Here is a 20,220-nt window from a genome sequence, read left to right on the forward strand (position 1 = left end):
ATATATATATATATATATATATATATATATATATATATATATATATATATATATAAATACACATACATACATATATATATATATATATATATATATATATATATATATATATATATATATATATATATATATATATATATATATAAATACACATACATACATATATATAAATACACATACATACATATATATATATATATATATATATATATATATATATATATATATATATATATATATATATATATATATATATATATATATATATATATATATATATATATATCCTAATCAGTCAAAATTTATGCACATCAATATTCCAAAATGTGCATAAAGGTATGTATATACAGTAGAAACTATTCTCATCCTCTCTATTTAGCTTAAACTGTATAAACTATATTGTGCAATGCAGAACAATGCTTGTCAACAAGGGGCCACAACAAAAACAACACAGGGCCTCTTGATGGCATCTGCCATATGCTTAAACAAAAAGAAAAGTCAGCTATTTATGTATGTAACTGTTTTTATACTGACATTTTCTACACTAAGACGGCAGAGATATCTCTGGTATATGTTGGACTGTGAGAGGTCACAGAAGGGTGACGTCCGATACCTAGGGAGTCCTGCTGACGCTCATCTCTTAAGCTGCAAGCCAGCATGTCTAAGTCTGGAGATGTAGAGATGCTCTGTGATTTTTCCAAACTCCTAAAGTGGCTCTGTTCCTTAGGGCGAAAGTGGGATCATCTCCACACGTACTGTAGGCATCCAAGAGCTGATAAGAACAGCAGAGCTTAAGGACCCTCAGGGCTCTGATACAGTCCATCAAAACTGCCTCTTAATGTCTTGCTATCAGAGCTCAGATAAGGCGAACGTGCCACAGACACTGCGATCAGAGACGACGGTGTGTATATGGCTCTCTGGTATCTGTGCTGGAAGGTGGTGGCAGCAGAACTGGCAGACGTGGTGTGGTCTGAAATTCTCCACTGACATCCAACCCCAAAACACAAACACACACACACACACACACACACCCTGTGCCCACATGAGATGAAACACATGCAGATAACATTCGACTCTGCTGACAGTCTCCATCCCAGTCCCTTCCCTGAAGGCTATCTTGGTTGTGCCATCAGATCTGATACTAAGGTATCAAGATGGACAATGATAAAGATCCTGGAGTCTCTGGGGGCATTATAAGGAGTATTTTCCCAACATTTTGACATTATGTTGTTCAAAATTAGCCAATTTTCTTCCAAGAAAAGAGAAACTCTAAAGCTTTAGCTTGTCATTGTATTCCAACGATTCAAAACGCACCATGACATGTCATGAAAGTGAACGGAAATATTACAAGTCACGTAAACCTCACTGGTTCTTTTAGAGATGCAAATATTTTGGTGGACTGGACATATAAGAAATTACATTTCAGTTTTTTAAGAATGTAACTCCTGGGGGACTGTAATGACCAAAGTGAGTCAATGAAAACAGAATTGAATTTTTAAATGAACTATCCCTTTAAGAACCAGCTCAGCTAGATTTTTGAAAGAACTATGCAGACAGATTCATAATAAAGCTCATGAGCATTAATAGACAGATTCATATGAGCTCATGAGCATTAGTAGATTCAGTTTTTTTAAGAATGTAACTCTTGGGGGACTGTAATGACCAAAGTGAGTCAATGAAAACAGAATTGAAGTTTTAAATGAACTATCCCTTTAAGAACCAGGTCAGCTAGATTTTTGAAAGAACTATGCAGACAGATTCATAATAAAGCTCACGAGCATTAGTAGAGCTATGATAGAAGTCAATGTTTTTAGCCTAAAGCTACTTTAGTTTTACTCTGTGTCTTGCACAGATCTACTGTGGCTTCAAAATAATAAAATAAAAAAGTTATATCGACCATTTTAATACTTCTTATGTGCTTTGCTTCCTTTTAGAAAACTGAGAGAGTCACTCCAAGTTCACTGTAACTGTGTGACCTGTTCTGTGAAAGAAAGTCATGAACGAAAAGGGTGAGTAAACTTTATTTAAGCCCAGTGATTGACCTCAGGTCTTATGAGCAGCCGCAAAATGGCATGTTGAGTCCAACTTGGGATGGGAAACAGAAAAGGCAAGAGAAACACAGTATAATAAATCATGTTAGCTTAACAAAAAAGGTGAGTATGAGGGAAAACGACACTTATTTTGCAATATTTTGATAGAAAAAAGGTCTGTGCTTGGTTTGTGGGTCACTCTGAATTGTGTTTGCACTTCATTCATGCCAATTCTGGTAAAAAAAAAACGGTGAACTTCACCACTAAAGCCTTTTCTATAGTCCAAAAATATTAAAGCGGAGCCATGTTAATGGCCACAACATAAAGAAAACTAAGCCTAGAACAGTAGGTTAAAGACTTGACAAATCCTCTATGAGGGATTTTTGCTTTTTCTGTGATCTCTTATCATTCAACGCCTGCCCTCTAGTCACAATAGCATAATAGAGTATCATGAATCACCATGCGGTCTGGGAAGTGCAGTGACTCCACGGCCAAACCTCATGGACTATAGAGTATGGAGGTTATAGAAAGGCTGGGAAATACCCAGCTTGTGCCCACAGAATACCCACATGCACTTGCTCTACAGCACAAACTGATATGCTGATCAAACTCAATGGTTGACCAGCAACTCATAATACCCATGTAAGTTGTATGAAGTGTAGTACTATTGGCCACTCTAGGGGGCAGAGTTCTACTTGGTAATTTACTTCATGATTTTACCACTTTTTATAGTTGCCATGTCAAATACAAAGACTAGACTTAATTTTCAATGATATTAATATTTAAACAATAATATATTTATAAAAAATACAATAATTTGACATTTTTCTAAAAGGTTTTTCCACTTGTAGATGAACATCATAATTCATAATAATTTAAATAAGTTACAAAGAGTATATACAACCACTTCGAATTATATGGGAAACCTGGGGACAATTGAACTGAACTGAATTGCATAAACATAGATACCAAGTTAATATTCCATATGACGTAGTTCGACTGGTAATTAGTATGGCTTTTGGATTCAATTTACACTGATCAACATTACTGTAACTGCCTTTAAAAAGCTATAGCCAGGATTAAAGAAAATAATTAGTGACTAACTTTTTAAAATTAGTCTTACCAGTTTCAGCAACTGGCCCCTGATCTATTTTATTATATTAGGATGTAATAGTTGGTTCAATCATTTTAGTCCACTGTTTTATAACTGACGATAATCTGTTGCATTTGTAAAAGTACCTTAAAATTACCTTAAAATCCCTGAATTAAAAAATAATTCATGTGGGGGAAAAAGGAGATAAAGTTACTGAAGCGTGTCACTGACAAAACAGGTTTTGTCTTAGCATTCAGTGCCAGAATGATTCATTTGTGAAATCGCTTGAGAACAAAGACTGCCTAGTCCTGACCTGGGTTACGTTTGTGCAAATAACAGGGCATCACAAGACCGGTGTGAGCTCTCATTATGACTTCAGCGTCTGACCTGTGAAGCATGACATCTAGACTGAGATAATTACAGAGAGTGAGGCCAAAAAGAGGAACGCTCCAGTCAATAAGATGGTCTCGCTCGATCAGTCTACGCCGAGAAAACTTCCCTTCACTTTCAGCTCTGAAAGTCTGTTTATTACGCTTTGTACTATTTTTAATTGGCCTCTTGTTTCTTCAGAAGCAGACGGCTTTAACTATCTTAGAAAAGTCACTGTATTTTAACAGCCTATGCAAATATTTTATAATGAAGTTTGACCAAACTCGCTTGGACTGTGAAAAATCTGGTCACATTTAAACTTTAAAGTGGAAAAGTGACTACAAAACATACTGAACGCTTGTTTAGAGGTTCATTCATTAACTTTCCTTTGGCTTAGTTTCTTATTTATCAGGGACCGCCACAGCGGAATGAACCTCCAACTATTCCGGGCATATGTTTTACGCAACTGATGCTCTTCCAGCTGCAACCCAGTTCTGGGAAACACCCATACACTCTCACATTCACACACGCACTTATACACTACGGCCAATTTCAGTTAATCCAATTCACTTATAGCGCACGTCTTTGGACTGTGGGGGAAACTGGAGCACCCGGAGGAAACCCAGGCGAAACATGTGGAGAACATGTAAACCCCATACAGAACTGGCCCAGCCAGGACTTGAACCAGCGACCTTCTTGTTGTGAGGCGGCAATGCTAAACTCTGAGCCACCGTGCCTCCTCTAGTCTAGAGGTTCCTACAATCAATTTCTGGAACTGTTTTACCATCCTGTTTTTTTCTGGATGATTTAAGACACTATGAAATCTCTTTTAGCTTTCCCAAATATGTATTTTTTTGTTTTGTTTTAATGTTTCTGGATTCGTTTTTTTCTTGCTTTTTTTCTGACATTTAAATCATGAAACATTTGTAATTTAACATTAATTTATTAAAACTTTAAAAGCTAAATATTTAAAATGTGTTTAAAAAGTAAATATAAATATAAAAGTTAAAAAGTAAACACATTTTGTTACTTTACTTACTATGATCTTAAATTATTACCTATAACAATGTTATAACTAACGCTCTCAGTCATTACACCGACCACTGACATTCTTATCCCACTGATCTTATTCAGCATGGCTTCCAGGTGTTGCTCAGGGATGGAGGTAAATGGGTTTGACAAAGGATGCTTTCGTTTAAGACAATAATCCTCGTTTTTGGCAGAGCTTTATCAAAAACTAATGCAAATTTAGCATTTACAGACAGATTCTTTCAGCTTTATTCAGCTTTTATAGTCTCAGATGATCTCTGCATCAATTCCTCATGAACAGCCATCAAACAACAGGGATGAGTTAATATAAAAAAAAAAAATTGGTTTCATTTTCAAATATAATAAGCTAGCTTTAGGGGTAAACTCTAGCTTCTCTTAGTATTTACTTTATATAAATCACAATGATGGTTCTCGAGCCGGCAGCTAGCTCTCTGTAGCTCTCACATGGTCGCCCATTGAAGCTAAGCAGGGCTGCGCCCGGTCAGTACCTGGATGGGAGATCACATGGGAAAGCTGAGTTGCTGCCGGAAGTTTTGTTAATGAGACCAGCAGGGGGAGCTCAACCTGTGGTCTGTGTGGGCCGTAACGCCCCAGTATAGTGAAGAGGACTCTATACTGCTCAATGAGCGCCGTCTTTTGGATGAGGCCATAAACCGATGTCCTGACTCCATGTGGTCGTTAAAAATCCTAGGATGTCCTTCGAAAAGAGTAGGGGTTTAACCCTGGCATCCTGGCCAAATTTGCCCACTGGTCTCTGTATATAATGGCCTCCTAACCATCCCCATATCATAATTGGCTTCATCACTCTGTCTCCTATCCACCAATCAGCTGGTGTGGTGTGAGGTCGGGTGCAATATGGCTGCCGTCGCGTCATCCTGGGGGGTGCTACACACTGGTGGTGGATAAAGAGATTCCCCGCAATGTGTAAATCGCTTCGAGTGTCCAGAAAAGGGCTATATAAATGTAAGGAATTATTATTATTATTATTATTAAAAATTGAGTTAAGATTTGTAAATTTGTGTATATTTTCACATCACAATGATATAAGAATTGACGCAAAATTTGACGCAAAATTTGACGCAAAATTAGCGAAAACTCACCACAAAATCACTAATTTGTGTCACAAAAATATATATTTTTTGTTAAATCCTTAAGGGACTGAATAATGACATGTAACACTTGCTGACATCTCTCCTGCCTAATCACGACGGTTTACAATCCAGCGTAAAACTTATCGCTTTAGTCAGAAAACACTCAACAGCGCCAGTCTGGGGTCCTGGTTCTTAACATAAGGTTTCCTCTGGTATAGAAATGTCCAGGTCAGTGTTTTTTGGGCGTCAGGCTCAGCTGTCAAACTCTCACATTAACTTAATGGCTGTTTAGGAAAGCATAAAGCCAAGATTTTTAACAGGTCTGTGGCCCCAAACACACTGAAATGCATATATGCCCCATCGTTTTTTCTCCCTCAAATAATCTCTGAAAACGCTGAGAATGAACATCTGGCAACCTCCATTAGCCGAGCGGCTCCACCTCCTGCCATCTGAAAGAGAGAAAGGTGGAGGGGCCCATGGAGATGCTGATGATTTAGATGAAGGAAGAAAGGACTAGAAAGAAAGGAGGGAGGGAGGAGGGTCTTGTGTGTGAAAGGGAGAAAGTTTGAGCTCTTTGAAAGAGGCTTTGCATACAGTGGGAGACTGAGCAAAAAAAAAATCTGCCTTTGTGTGTATGCAAAGCTGTATTGGGGATTCGTCCATTAAAAAAAGTGTGACCCCTTTAAGAGGAGAATCAAAATAAAGCACAGGGAATGAGAGAGAGAAAGAGAGGTATTTTAGAGAGAAAGAGAGAGAGAGAGGATGTCTGTGCAGCTGCGCAAATAAAAACAGGTGGAGTGTGTCCATCTGGGAGATGAACAAGGAAAATAAGTGTGACCCACATTTCGGGAGGCACACAGAGGAAGGGTGAAAGGCGATAGAGGGTCGCTGTTTCGTACTAGACATAACAGTCATGAATGAACAGCTCTTTATACAGCAACAGAGCTATGACAGTGTGAGAGCACCACATAGTGTGTGTACTTACTGCCAGGTAGAGCATGGTGTACATTGAAAATGAAGCATGTCCGGAAAAGAAGGATTTCCTGCAGAGAGAGAGAGAAAAATATATATAAAAAATGTGTTATTATTAAATGCAAAAAATACATAACATATAATAATAATAATAAAAATAATAATAATAATAATAATAAATTTTATAAATAATTTGATTTTGCAATCTTAAAAAATAAATAAAAGCAAACATATCGATATACACACTATACTGAAATGTAATTATTCATTCATTAATTTTCTTTTCGGCTTAGTCCCTTTATTAATCCGGGGTCGCCACAGCAGAATGAACCGCCTAAAATGTAATTATGTAATGTCTAATTTTTAAAAATCTATTTTTGTTGCTGCATAATTTTTTTTGTTGCGAGAATTTTTTCAGGACTTTTATTTTATTTTATTTTTTAAATCTTTATCTTTGAAAAAAAATCTTTGATCAAAAAAATTTGTTTATTATTAAATGCAAAAAAAAAAAAACCATAATAAAAAAATGAATAAAAGAAAAAAGAAAGTGAGAGGAAAAAAAACTAATACATAAAATAACAATAATAAAATGTTCTATTATTAAATGCAAAAAATACATAATAATAATAATATTAGCAATAATGATTAAATGTCTGACTTATCTGATTTAGCAATCTATATGAATGAATAAAAGCGATCTATCCATATGCAGTACACACTATGCTGAAATGTAATTATGTAATATTTAATTAAAATATCGATTTTTTTACTACATCTGTTTTGAAAGCAGTGCTGCTGCATAATTTTTTTTGTTGTGAGATTTTTTTTCAGGATTTGTTCAAAAAAGACTTTTCTATATCTAGAAATCTATATCTTCTGGATTTTTTTTTTTATATAAAAGAAGTGTTTTATTATTAAATACATAATAATAATAATAATAATAATAATAATAATAATAATAATAATAATAATAACAATAACAACAACAACAACAACAACAACAACAACAACAACAATAATACATTTAGTAAATTTCTGGCTAATTTGATTTTGCAAACTAAAAAAATAAATAAAAGTGAATAAATTCATAAAGTCACACACTGTACTGAAATATAATTACGTAATATTTAAATAATAAAATGTATAATATTTTTTACAATATGTTGAAAACAGTGAAGCAGCTAAATACTTTTTTGTGAGATTTTATTCAGGATTTTTTTTCAGGATTCAAATACCTGTTTCTTCTTTTTGTCTTCCTTTTTTTAACCTACAGTATATCTTCTGCAAAAAAAGCGAGACCTGACTATTATAATTCTAGTAAAAATTGCTCTGTTAAATAAAACGCCTACCAAAAAAAAAAAAAGACAAGACACATTCCTGAAATTCAGAAATACTACAAAATAAGTTACCGATATAATAAAAACATAACAGATAAACATAACATTTACAAACCTATAAGCATGAATTCTAGTTCACTCATTCTTCAATAAATCTTTAAAACTCGATAGTATTATAAATGATTGTACAGGTTATACAATTTCTCTAAAAATGTATCTTTAAAGACCATTTTAAGGCTAATATAAAGCAATATTTTTTTCTGATTGTCTACAAAACAAAGCACTGTTATACAATGACTTGCCTAATTACCCTAACCTGCCCAATTAATCTAGTTAAGCCTTTAATTGCACTGTAAGCTGATAAAATATCAAATACACTATTATTTACTGTCATGATGGCAAATATGAAAGAAATCAGTTATTAGAAATGAGTTATTAAAACTATTATGTTTAGAAATGTGTTGAAAAAATCTCGCCGTTAAACAGAAATTGGGGAAAAAAATAAACAGGGTGGCTAATAATTCTGACTTCAACTGTATAAAATGTCATCCAAAGCAATATTAATTTATAATATGCTTCATAGCTCAGGCTACAGTATGTGCCTATACTGTAAGTGCTGAATATCTCACCTGGCCTCTTGTACTTTGCCGGCATCTCCAGTGCATGTGTATTCAGTAATATATCCCATAGAGCAGTCGATGGTAGAGTAGTTTGGCTGACAAACGTCTAGGAAGTGTGGCCTCATGCGTCCAACCGAGACCTTGGCGATGTCTGTGAACGACTGGCTGACAGCGCAGCCGAAGATGAACACACCCACTTGTCTGTAAAGGGCGGAGACGTACGGGTTTCCCACGAACGATTTGGAGCCCTGGCTCAGGTAATGGATCCTGTAGCATTCGCCAATCACAATCTGGAGAACGATTCATTCACAAAGAATAAAAAAAAAAAATCAACCATAGCACAGATTAATACAACAAACAGACTCTGTTCCAAAACCTAGAGCCAAACATCTGACAGGTATGTATTTATGTATTTTTACCTTTTTTCAGGGTGTGAAGGCCGTTAGCTTAGCAACATGCTAATGACAAATTGTATGAAAATGAAATGTAAGTTGAGCCAATTTGTGTGATGCTTGGATTTGCTTCCAATACATTCAGACTATATTTATGTGAAAAGTAGTATTATGAGAAAAAGAGATGTCAGTGATACCAAGATGGAATCTGCGGCCAAAAAAAGTTGCAGATTTCCATGATTCAATCTATTTATTTACTGTTTAAAATGTGTACATTTATATTTATTCAGTTTTCATATTAATTTCAGTAATATTATGCAATAATATGCAAATGTTTATGATTTATGTACTATGCAATAAGATTTAGTGGTCTTATATGAGAAAGTACTATAGTTTTGTTTACCAAACAAGTGGTTCTAATTGTATTTGCATTGTTAACGTTAAATAAATGTTAAGTCGTTGCTTTTTGTTACGTTTTCATCTCTTATTCACCTTATTCTTTGTGTACGAGCGGGCGCAGCCATTTGAATCTGCTCGAAACTTCCGCTCTCATTCACTTCCATTCATTTTCAGATGTTAAAAACAGCTCGTTCTGCTGCTTGATGTTGCAAACTGATATTTTTTTATTATATTATTTAGTTTTATTTGTGTAATCATGCAACCACTTCTTTTTTTATTATATTATATTATTATATTATATTTTTTATTATATTATTTTGTTTTATTTGTATAATCATGCAACCACTTGTTTGTAGAGCGAGTAGTGTGACCGTTTTCTGCGGTTTTTTATTCTTAGTCATTTCTCTCATAGGGAGCTGAATCAGAAGTTCTAAAACAATCGCAAAAACTAGCGCACTTCCGCATCGAAGAATAAGGTCAATACGTTCAAAATAATACTGCATAGATCCACAGATTTCTTTACGAAATTCTGCATAGACATATCAAATAAAATCTGCAGATTCTGTCTGGACCTTTGAGGTCATAGAAGACATGAATTGCAGAAGTGATGACACTGGTAGGTCATGTGACAATAATCACATACCAGATATAGTATGTCCAAATCATATTTATACATATTTATTTTATATATATATATATATATATATATATATATATATATATATATATATATATATATATATATATATATATATGTATGTATGTTGTATGTATATATGTATATATGTATATATATATATATATATATATATATGTGTATATATATATATATATATATATATATATATATATATATATATATATATATATATGTATATGTATATATATATATATATATATATATATATATATATATATATATATATATATATATATATATGTATATATATATATGTATATATATATATATATGTATATATATATATGTATATATATGTATATATATGTATATATATATATATATGTATATATATATGTATATATATATATATATATATATATATATATATATATATATATATATATGTATATATATATATATATATATATATATATATATATATATATATATATATATATATATATATATATATATATATATATATATATATATATATATATATATATGTGTATTATAGCTACACAGTTTAAAATCGAATATAATACCTATTCTGACAGTGTGCGATTATCAGTGTTGGGGAGTAACTAGTTACATGTAACGGCGTTACATAATTTAATTACAAAATAATAGTAACAGTAATTCGTTACAGTTACTGAGAAAAAAACATGTATAATTAAATTACAGTTCCTTATGAAAATGTTAAAGATTACAAATTGGGTTACATCTAAACATATTGTTTAAAAATCTGGGATATGTTGAATAATATTAATCTGTTGCTTTGGCTGTTTTTGATATGCACGATGCCTTCTGCTAAGGCCATTTATTAAAGCGTTGCTATTCTGCTATAACTACATTTCTCAGTAGTGTGGCGGTAGCGTCGCTACTTTCTAAATCAAAAAGCTTTTCAGTAGCGAAGCTATTTTCTTATTCAAGTAGCGCAGTAGTGTCAATACATAGTTACATTTACTGATCGCGGAACGACGATTTCTTCTTCATCCTGTTTTTCGGTGGTCGACAACAAACTTTTTGGTGCGTTACTGCCACCTCTCTCTCTGGTCAGTGATGTCGCCAACAAAATAGGCTAACACAAGAAATTTCCTTGACGGAAAGATGACTGAGGGAGAGAAGGTCTATATATATAGTTTACTGTAGTAAAGGCTAAAGTATACTATGGTAATGGTACTATTAGTTTATGATAGATACTACATTATGTAGTGTAATTTATTAATGAAGTGTTGTAAATTATCTATCTATCTATCTATCTATCTATCTATCTATCTATCTATCTATCTATCTATCTATCTATCTATCTATCTATATATATATATATATATATATATATATATATATATATATATATATATATATATATATATATATATATATATATATATATATATATATACACATACATACATACAATATAATGCTCATTCCTAAATATTTCCCTTTACTATAAATTACTATAGTATTTTAAATGCGTAACACCTGGACTTATTGGATTTTTAGTTTTTGCTGTTATATACTATAATTTGTTTCTTGGGTTTAAGTTGCTTTGATTTAAAAATGAAAATTGCAAAAATAGCTTAGATGTAACAGTAAACACTTTGTTTGTTATAAGGTCTGGTTTTGTGGTGGCTGTACTTTAAAATTAAATTAATATAATCTTAATTCAAGTGATGAAAGATTTTGAAATGCTAATAGTAAACCGAGCTACTGTAAGGTCACACCTGCTTGGTATTAATGCTTGAAAATGCTTTAGTTGAAAATATTCATTAGAAACTTAAAAGTAATCAAAAAGTAATCCGATGTAATCAGTTACTTTACTTTTATCAAGTAATTGAAAAGGTACACTACTAATTACTTTTAAATAGGGTAATTTGTAATCTGTAATCTATTACATGTCCAAAGTAACCTCCTCAACACTGGCGATTATGTGTTTTTTGTATGTACTGGAAGCTTTCAAAATGAGTAGATCCCTGTCATTGTAGCAAGATGGCTCCCTAGATGTTGGAACAGAGCTATAATATCAAAGTACATTTTGTAAATGTGTGAAATCGCACCACAAACAATAATGTGTCATATAATATAATAAGTTTGGTGGTCAGGTCATGGGCATGCAGGGTGAGGTTAGACATACACATGCAGATGACGAATCGGTTAGGGAAGCACATTAACCAACAAAAAAAGCAAGAGGAAAATGAGAAAGAAAGGAGAACACAGGAGTTATGACTGAGCATGGCCTGCCTGTTACTGGTGATACTTTAATGATATAAAACAAGTTATATGTTTCTGAAAGTTATGGCTTTCATATGAGAAGTAGGAGCATGGGGTTTTAAAAGCGGAGGTCTGCATCATTTGTAACCGGCAGGATTTAAATCAGACGGCATAGGCAGGGGTTATGAAGTACATAAACCATGCCTTAATGAGATATTTACTATCTCATATGTATTTTTTTTATGTCTCTTCAAAATGTAGAGGGACGCTTTTGTGGTGGTAGTGAAGAGTGGGACTGCCTTCCCCGGGGCCTAACCAAACTAGGACTGGAGACAGTGCTAATTAACTACAGCTGTGTGAGGGGTGCCAACACACACACACACACATATACATACACACGCATACACAGTCCTTGTTTTAATCATAAGAATTGCTGAGCATGGGAACATGTCTAGTCCAGACAGTGAAGCATGCATGTCTCCATACGGGATCTCCATGGAGTCATAGCTTGGTGTTGGGCCAGTGTTCGGGGGATTGTATTTTAGGACTGCTTCCCTCATCTTTCACCACTTTGTTCCATTTGGGGTTCGTCTGATGTGTTGGATTTTGGTTGTTTTGGAGTTCCATGTGAGCGCAAAAGTAATTGCGCTATCTGGTTTAGTGTTGCGTTGGCTCTTGTTCGTCATTTAACATGTGCCATGCAGGTGACGGGGTTCGTTCGCGAGAGGTGAACCCTTCGCCAGCTGTCACGAGGGCTGCGAATGTCCACTAATTCAACACCTCGGCAGCTGTGGGGGTGGTTTAATGTCTTATCCAGATTTATCTAGAGGCTCTAATTGAATTTTGTGTGAGTTTAGCCAACTTTTTTCATTGTGCTGTGTGCGTTTAGCATTTAGTTTTGTTTTAATTAGTGTTTGGAGTCCAAATTTAAGTAACTGGATGAGTAGATAAAACTCATAACATGTAGCGGTTGAAGTTAAAATCTTAGTTACATATTTTTAGTGTATATTAGTTACATAAGAGTCCTTTAAAAAGAAAGTAATTTGTCCCCACAAGGGTTCTGTCATTATATTATCAACAGGGATGCACTGAAATGAAAATCCTGGCAAAACCAAAAAATCTAGATGCACTTGGCTGAAAACCACAATTGAAAATGCTTTGTAATAATTATTTATGCTTTAGTTAAATAATATGAAGTGATTTTGTAAGACTTTTAAATTTTAACTCAATCGTTAAAATTACAGTGATAGAAAAATGACAATTAAACAAGGCAATAAAATTTGACAACTCGAAAGGCGCCATTTTACTAGCATTGCCATGACAGCACAGTAGTGCTTTTGCAAACATGTACACACACTGGCCACTTTATTAGGTACACCTTACTAGTACTGTGTTGGACTCCTTTTGCCTTCAGAACTGCTTTAATCCTTGATTGCATAGATTCAACAAGGTACTGGAAATATTCCTCAGAGATTTTGCTCCATATTGACATGATAGCATCCCGCAGTTGCTGCAGATTTGTCGGCTGCCAATCTTCCATTCCACCACATCCCAAAGGTGATCCCAATCTGGTGACTGTGGAGGCCGTTTGAGTACAGTGAACTCATTGTCATGTTCAAGAAACCAGTCTGAGATGAACCAGTCTGAGATGAATCAAACTATGACATGGTGCGTTATCCTGCTGGAAGTAGCCATCAGAAGATGAGTACACTGTGGTCATAAAGGGATGGACATGGTCAGTAACAATACTCAGGTAGGCTGTGGCATTGACACAATGCTCAATTGGATCCATGCTCATGTTGCTGACGCCAAATTCTGACCCGACCATCCAAATGTCGTAGCAAAAATGGAGACTCATCAGACCAGGCAACGTTCTTACAATCTTCTATTGTCTAATTTGGTGAGCCTGTGTGAATTGTAGCCTCAGTTTCCTGTTCTTAGCTGACAGGAGTGGCACCCGGTGTGGTCTTCTGCTGCTGTAGCCCATCTGCCTCAAGGTTGGACGTGTTGTGCGTTCAGAGATGCTCTTCTGCAGACCTCAGTTGTGACGAGTGGTTATTTGAGTTACTGTTGCCTTTCTATCAGCTTGAACTGAGTCTGGTCATTCTCCTCTGACCTCCTCTGGCATCAACAAGGCATTTGCGCTCACAGAACTGCCTTTCACTGGATGTTTTCTCTTTTTCAGACCATTCTCTGTAAACCCTAGAGATGGTTGTGCGTGAAATTCCCAGTAGATCAGTTTCTGAAATACTCAGACCAGCCCTGCCTGGCACCAAGAACCATGCCATGTTCAAAATCACCGTTCTTCCCCAGTTTGAAGCTCAGTTTTGAACAGCAGCAGATGGTCTTGACCACATCTACATGCCTAAATGCACTGAGTTGCTGCTGTGTTTGGCTGATTAGAAATTTGCATTAACGAGCAGTTGGACGGGTGTACCTAATAAAGTGGCCGGTGAGTGTATATACAACATAGAAATGTCCTGTCAGTGCGTTATTTGAACAGCTTTTTCTTATTCAGTGAACACATCATATTTTGCCTGTTTATACTAATTTGGTCCAAAATGCTACTTTCTGCCGATAATTTTCTGTCGCCAAAAAAATGAAGGTGCATCCCTAATTATTACGATTTTAACATTTTTAACAATAACTTAGCATCGCTGTTTCTGCGCTTAACTTTTCTGACCAAAAGTCCAACTCAAAAACAGCAATGCATCACTAATCACATGCAGACAGGAAACGATGAAATAGAAAAGAGAGAATGAGATCGAGAGGGGGAGAGGGGAGAGAGAGAGAGAGAGTGAGAGAGAGAGAGAGAGCATACAGAAAGTCTGAGGTAGCCCTGACCATGATTAATCCATTGAAATGGAGTTACTCGACTCATTTTAAATGAAAAGATGGAATGGGGAAGACTGGTTAATGGATTCAAACAGGATTATGGATGTGCTAAAAAGTCACCATTTATTCCTACAGTTAATCTACTGATCTAATAGGGGGGGGGGGGGGGTGAGGGGATGTAGATGGGATGTTTATATGAATAAGTGGTAGATTTATATGAATATATATATATATAAGAGTAACTTACGGAGAAGATGACAATTAGAATGCCAGCGGCACAGAGCACGGCATCGCTTATGGTGTCCCCGTTTTTATACGGGTACTGGATGGACTGGTCACTGCAGTAAAACCCGCGGTGGTACGGCTTGATTGTGCTAGTTTCAATTATCAGGAAAGGCAGGACAGCTACAGCAAAACACACACACAAACACACATAGATAGAGAGAGAGGGAGAGAGAGAAAGAGAGAGATTTCAGGTCAGTCACAGAAAGACACACGCAGGTAGCGGCACAGCACAGCACACAGCAGCCGAGGATTATGGGAAATACCAGGTAGGACAGATGGGGGTCCGACATGGTAGCTCAGTTTCTGAGAGAGTCGAAATGTACATTTAGGCTGTCTACAGTTGGTACTTTCAGCTATCCACCTTTTTCAGCATGTGATGACTGCAGATATATCAGGATTTTACGTTTCGTCACTTTAGTGGATAATTCGTATACATTCATACGAGTTTAGTCGTACGAAAATGTACGATTTTTAAAAGGAGGCGTGGCACCTAACCCCACCCCTAAACCCAACCGTCGTTGGGTGATGAGCAAATCCACAAAAAATAAAATAATAAATTGTACGAATTAGATCGTAAAAAGTTACAAATTGCCGTGAGATTGCGTTGGATATATATATATATATATATATATATATATATATATATATATATATATATATATATATATATATATCTGTATATATATATCTGTATATATATATATATATATATATATATATATATATATATATATATATATACATACATATATATATATATATATATATATATATATATATATTCTGTATATATACAGAAATACTGATAATAATCACTTCGGATAATAAAATTGTGTTACATATAATCCACATAGTGAAAACGAATCGATATATTTTTGTCTGATATATTTTTATTTGCGCTTGGCATTTCACTGTGTTTTGCTCCTACAGGTTATTTTCCCTTAGCATTCCCTATACAATACAGTAATATTGAGTATACATCTATAATATTGCTGCAATATTTGCCTTTTTACATTCAATGGATGAACTGTGAGGAGACTATTAATTTTGGTTTACAGTACAATAGAAGCTACGCTCATAATTCATGCACTGCATCACGGGGGTAAGGAAAAATGTGGATAAAGCAGCTATAAAATACAATGACTCTCTCAAAAGGCTGATTTCCCAATGCGGTCACCCCGCTTGCCTGGCCCCATGTCCCCTGTCTTTAGGCCCCAGTGCGGGGCACTTACGCTGGCAATGGGCAGGAGGAGGCCCACGGCTATCAGAACAGAAGAGGGCACAGTGCTGTCTTTAAAGGCGTAGCGGATACTGTCGTCTGAGCAGTAGAACCCACGCTGGTACGGCTGCACTGTCGATTTATGCAACACCATCGAGGGCAGCATGACTACGCAAAAACACACACACAGACCCCGTGGGGTGGGTCATGACACTTACCTGAGAGGGTAGGGATGGTTGGCATGACTAATGTTCATGAAGCTTTTTTAAAATTGCACAAAAAAACAAAAATAAATAAATAAATCAGTATTTTGTTTCTTATTTAAATGAGAGAGATTTGATTTAAGACGTTTGGTTTTGGCAAAGAATACAAAAAGGCAATTGTGACTTTTACAGCTCTGTCAGTGTTTAGATAAGAAGTCAGAATGGTGAGAAAAATAGATCATATCTTATAATTCTGAATTCTCGTTCATTCATTCATTTTACTTCGGCGTAGTCCCTTTATTCATTAGGGGTCACCACAGTGGAATGAACCGCCAACTTATCCAGCATACAGTTGAATGAAGTCAGAATTATTAGCCCCCCTTTGAATTTATTTTTCTTTTTTAAATATTTCCCAAATGATGTTTAACAGAGCAAGGAAATTTTCACAGTATGTCTGATAATATTTTTTCTTCTGGAGAAAGTCTCCAAAAATCTGTCCTCCGTAAAACTGAAATTGGGGAAAAAATAAACAGGGGGCTAATAATTCTGACTTCAACTGTATGTTTTACACAGTGGAAGCCCTTCCAGCTGCAACCCAGCATTGGGAAACACCCATACACATGCACACACATACACTCAACCAATTTAGTTTACTCAATTCACCTATACCGCATGTCTTTGGATTGTGGGGAAAGCGGAGCGCCTGGAGGAAACCCACACGAACACGGGGAGAACATGCAAACTCCAATTCTGAATTCTTTTCAAAATAATTGCAGTTTTGTCTCAAAACTTAAAGGATTTCTTGAATTCTGACAAAAAAATTGTCTGAACAATGAAATGTAAAATGTTTTGAGAAAGAATTGAACGATGAAAAGCCACAATTACCTTATTTACTTTATTTATTATACAAATTCTTTTCTATTCAGTGGCAAATCATGCCTTAAAATCTCAATTCAATACTAGTTAATAACCATACTAAATACTGAAAATGATCCTGTTTCAAGGACATCATATGACTGGAAAAAGAAACAAAAATACTGATTGCAATGTAAAAAGCATGCCATCTAACTGCAAAAGCCTTAATCTTGAGCAAAAGTGCATTCAAATGTGAAAGGAATTAATGCAGAAGGACTGAGAATCTCATCAAATAATTTGCTCACCAAATCTGACACCGGCAGACCCTTATCTAATCTTAAACAAAGAGTTTGGTACTACAAGATCCATGTACACAAGCGCACATAACATTCTGTCTATCTAATACACATTGTTTTGAAGTAACAGTTTGCACGTTTGCTAATTAAGTCATTTGTGGAAAGCGGCACAATAGCAAGAGAGGCTTCCCCTTGGCTCGGGTTCAGGGCTATTGTCAGCGCAAAGTAGCTTACAGTTAAAGACAATGCAGCCTAATGGCATTAAGCAAAGCTTTTATTCAAATACTGTATGCAGAGAACTAATTCAGAACAGATAAGACATCACAACAAACCCCAAACCCATCAAAGTTTATCTTGCTTTGGTTTTAGTGTTTTACTGAGGGACTAAAATGTAATTTTGTAAAAGGTATTGCTGGTTTGGGAATTTCTGTGACATCAATTCTGGATTAGCGCAAGTCTTGATTCAAAACTTAGTGAGCTACATACAATCACGAGACTCAATAAGTACGCTGTAAAAAATAAATCCATAAAATTTACGGTAAAAAAAAACAGCAGCTGTGGTTGCCAGTATTTTACTGTTAAAAATACGGTAAAAACTGTAAAAGTACTTTCCATTTTTACAGTAAACTACCGTATTTCATTAATTTATTTGATGTAATATGTCTGTATTTCGAAGTACCAACATCTACACATCATTTGTTACTCAGTTAGACACGTTAACACAGCCATATGCAGGTGGTGAAGTTACATAATGAACCAATGCTCATCACAAACTACTTTTCCCACAAGTAGAAAAGTGTATCAGTGTATAGAATAGTATAGTGTCCCTGCATAGTTTTACACCAACCCTAATCAAACACACCTGCTTGTAGCTTTCTAGTGATCTTGAAGACACTAATTAGGGTGTTCAGGTGTGTTTGATTAGTGTTGGAGCAAAACTCTGCAGGGACACCAGCCCTCGAGGATCGCGTTTGCCCATGCCTGGTATAGAAGGTGCTCAGTGTCATTCACACAGCTACTAAACACCATTATGGTGACACGCATAAATTAAAGTCATGAAATAAACATTGTTTATCAACATTAGATGTAACATAAACCTCTAAATGTACTTAACTGATGAGGGAAACAACTAAAAAGATCCATAGTAATGTCAACAAAAGACATAAAAAGTGATGTGCCATGTAGGGAATTCAGGAAAAGTCAATTTACGGTTATTTGCTGTATATATTAAGGAAACATACTGTTAACCTGGTTACGTATTTTTACCGTAGCATTTTTTACCGTTTTTTACCGTTGAAATCACTGCCATAATTGATTTAGTAAAACATACATAGACAAAATCTCTATGCATCTCAAAATTCCAATTGTGTTTGATGTTAGCTAATAGGTCAAAATGAACGCATCTGCATTTATAAATCACAATTTGTCTTGACTCGTCCACCATTTTGATTTATTTAGAAGTGCTGTATTATTTCTGAAGAATATATGTAGTGTTTCCTAAGAATCTGGTCAGAACAAGTTCTTAGTAGTTGTTTCGCATAATGTGGCATTTATATATGCTTGTGATAAAAATGAGGCTATGATGATGTCTATGTAGGCAGCTTACTAGAATCTGGAACAAAGACAGTGTGTGGACATTTCGGAGACAGATTATGTTGAGATTTCAGGTTCACTTGTGGTTTCGCTAAAACATTTTCACAAGAGTTTGTTTCATGTCTTTCTGCTTCATAAGAGAACTATGACGGAGACACTATTTGTGGTTTAAAGCAAAAACCTGAAGACTTATGTTGTGGAGGGTTTCCCTTGGTATAGAAACCATCAACAAACTACACGCACATTAGTTCGGTATGCATCTAAACCAGCTTATTTTTTTTCTGACAGAAACACATGCCAGACTGGGACTACAGCCCGAAATGGCTGAATCATTAAAATGTCACACATCCTGCAAAACACACGTCAGCTGTCATCATCCAGCCAATGGCGGGAAAAATAAATACATATTTTCGAATCAAAGCAAACTAAACATCAGACGCAAAGTTGTGGTGGGAGCTTTTGAAAAGTTCCCCTTGAAGGATTGTAAAATGTGTGAATAGCAAGAAAAACAAAGCTTAGCTTACGCCGACCACCCAAACGTCTGGAACGGTGTTTGGAGCGAAAGAGAGATGGGGGCGTTTGGGCTCTTTGCGGTTGGAGAGAGAGGAGACTGCAGCCGTGGTGACTGATCTTTTCTAACACACACACACGCACATATATATATATGTATATACATATGTAT

At 35.2% G+C, this 20,220-nt stretch overlaps 1 protein-coding gene across 2 annotated transcripts in view; it reads right to left on the minus strand.

Annotated features, from left to right (window-relative positions):
- plpp3 (phospholipid phosphatase 3) overlaps window positions 1–20,220 on the minus strand; it is a 66,078-nt gene that overhangs the window by 12,556 nt on the left and 33,302 nt on the right. The window contains exons 2-4 of one of the 2 annotated variants that reach the window (XM_056445426.1): window positions 15,335–15,492; window positions 8,572–8,852; window positions 6,619–6,676 (exon numbers count right to left, since the gene is read on the minus strand). In XM_056445426.1, the coding sequence (XP_056301401.1) occupies window positions 6,619–6,676; window positions 8,572–8,852; window positions 15,335–15,492 (497 nt within the window). Of the gene's footprint in view, window positions 1–6,618; window positions 6,677–8,571; window positions 8,853–15,334; window positions 15,493–16,604; window positions 16,760–20,220 lie in introns of both variants that reach the window. The other variant, XM_056445427.1, reaches the window with a different exon arrangement.

This window comes from Danio aesculapii, chromosome 20 (genome assembly GCF_903798145.1).
Source record: "Danio aesculapii chromosome 20, fDanAes4.1, whole genome shotgun sequence".
Lineage (NCBI taxonomy): Eukaryota > Metazoa > Chordata > Actinopteri > Cypriniformes > Danionidae > Danio > Danio aesculapii.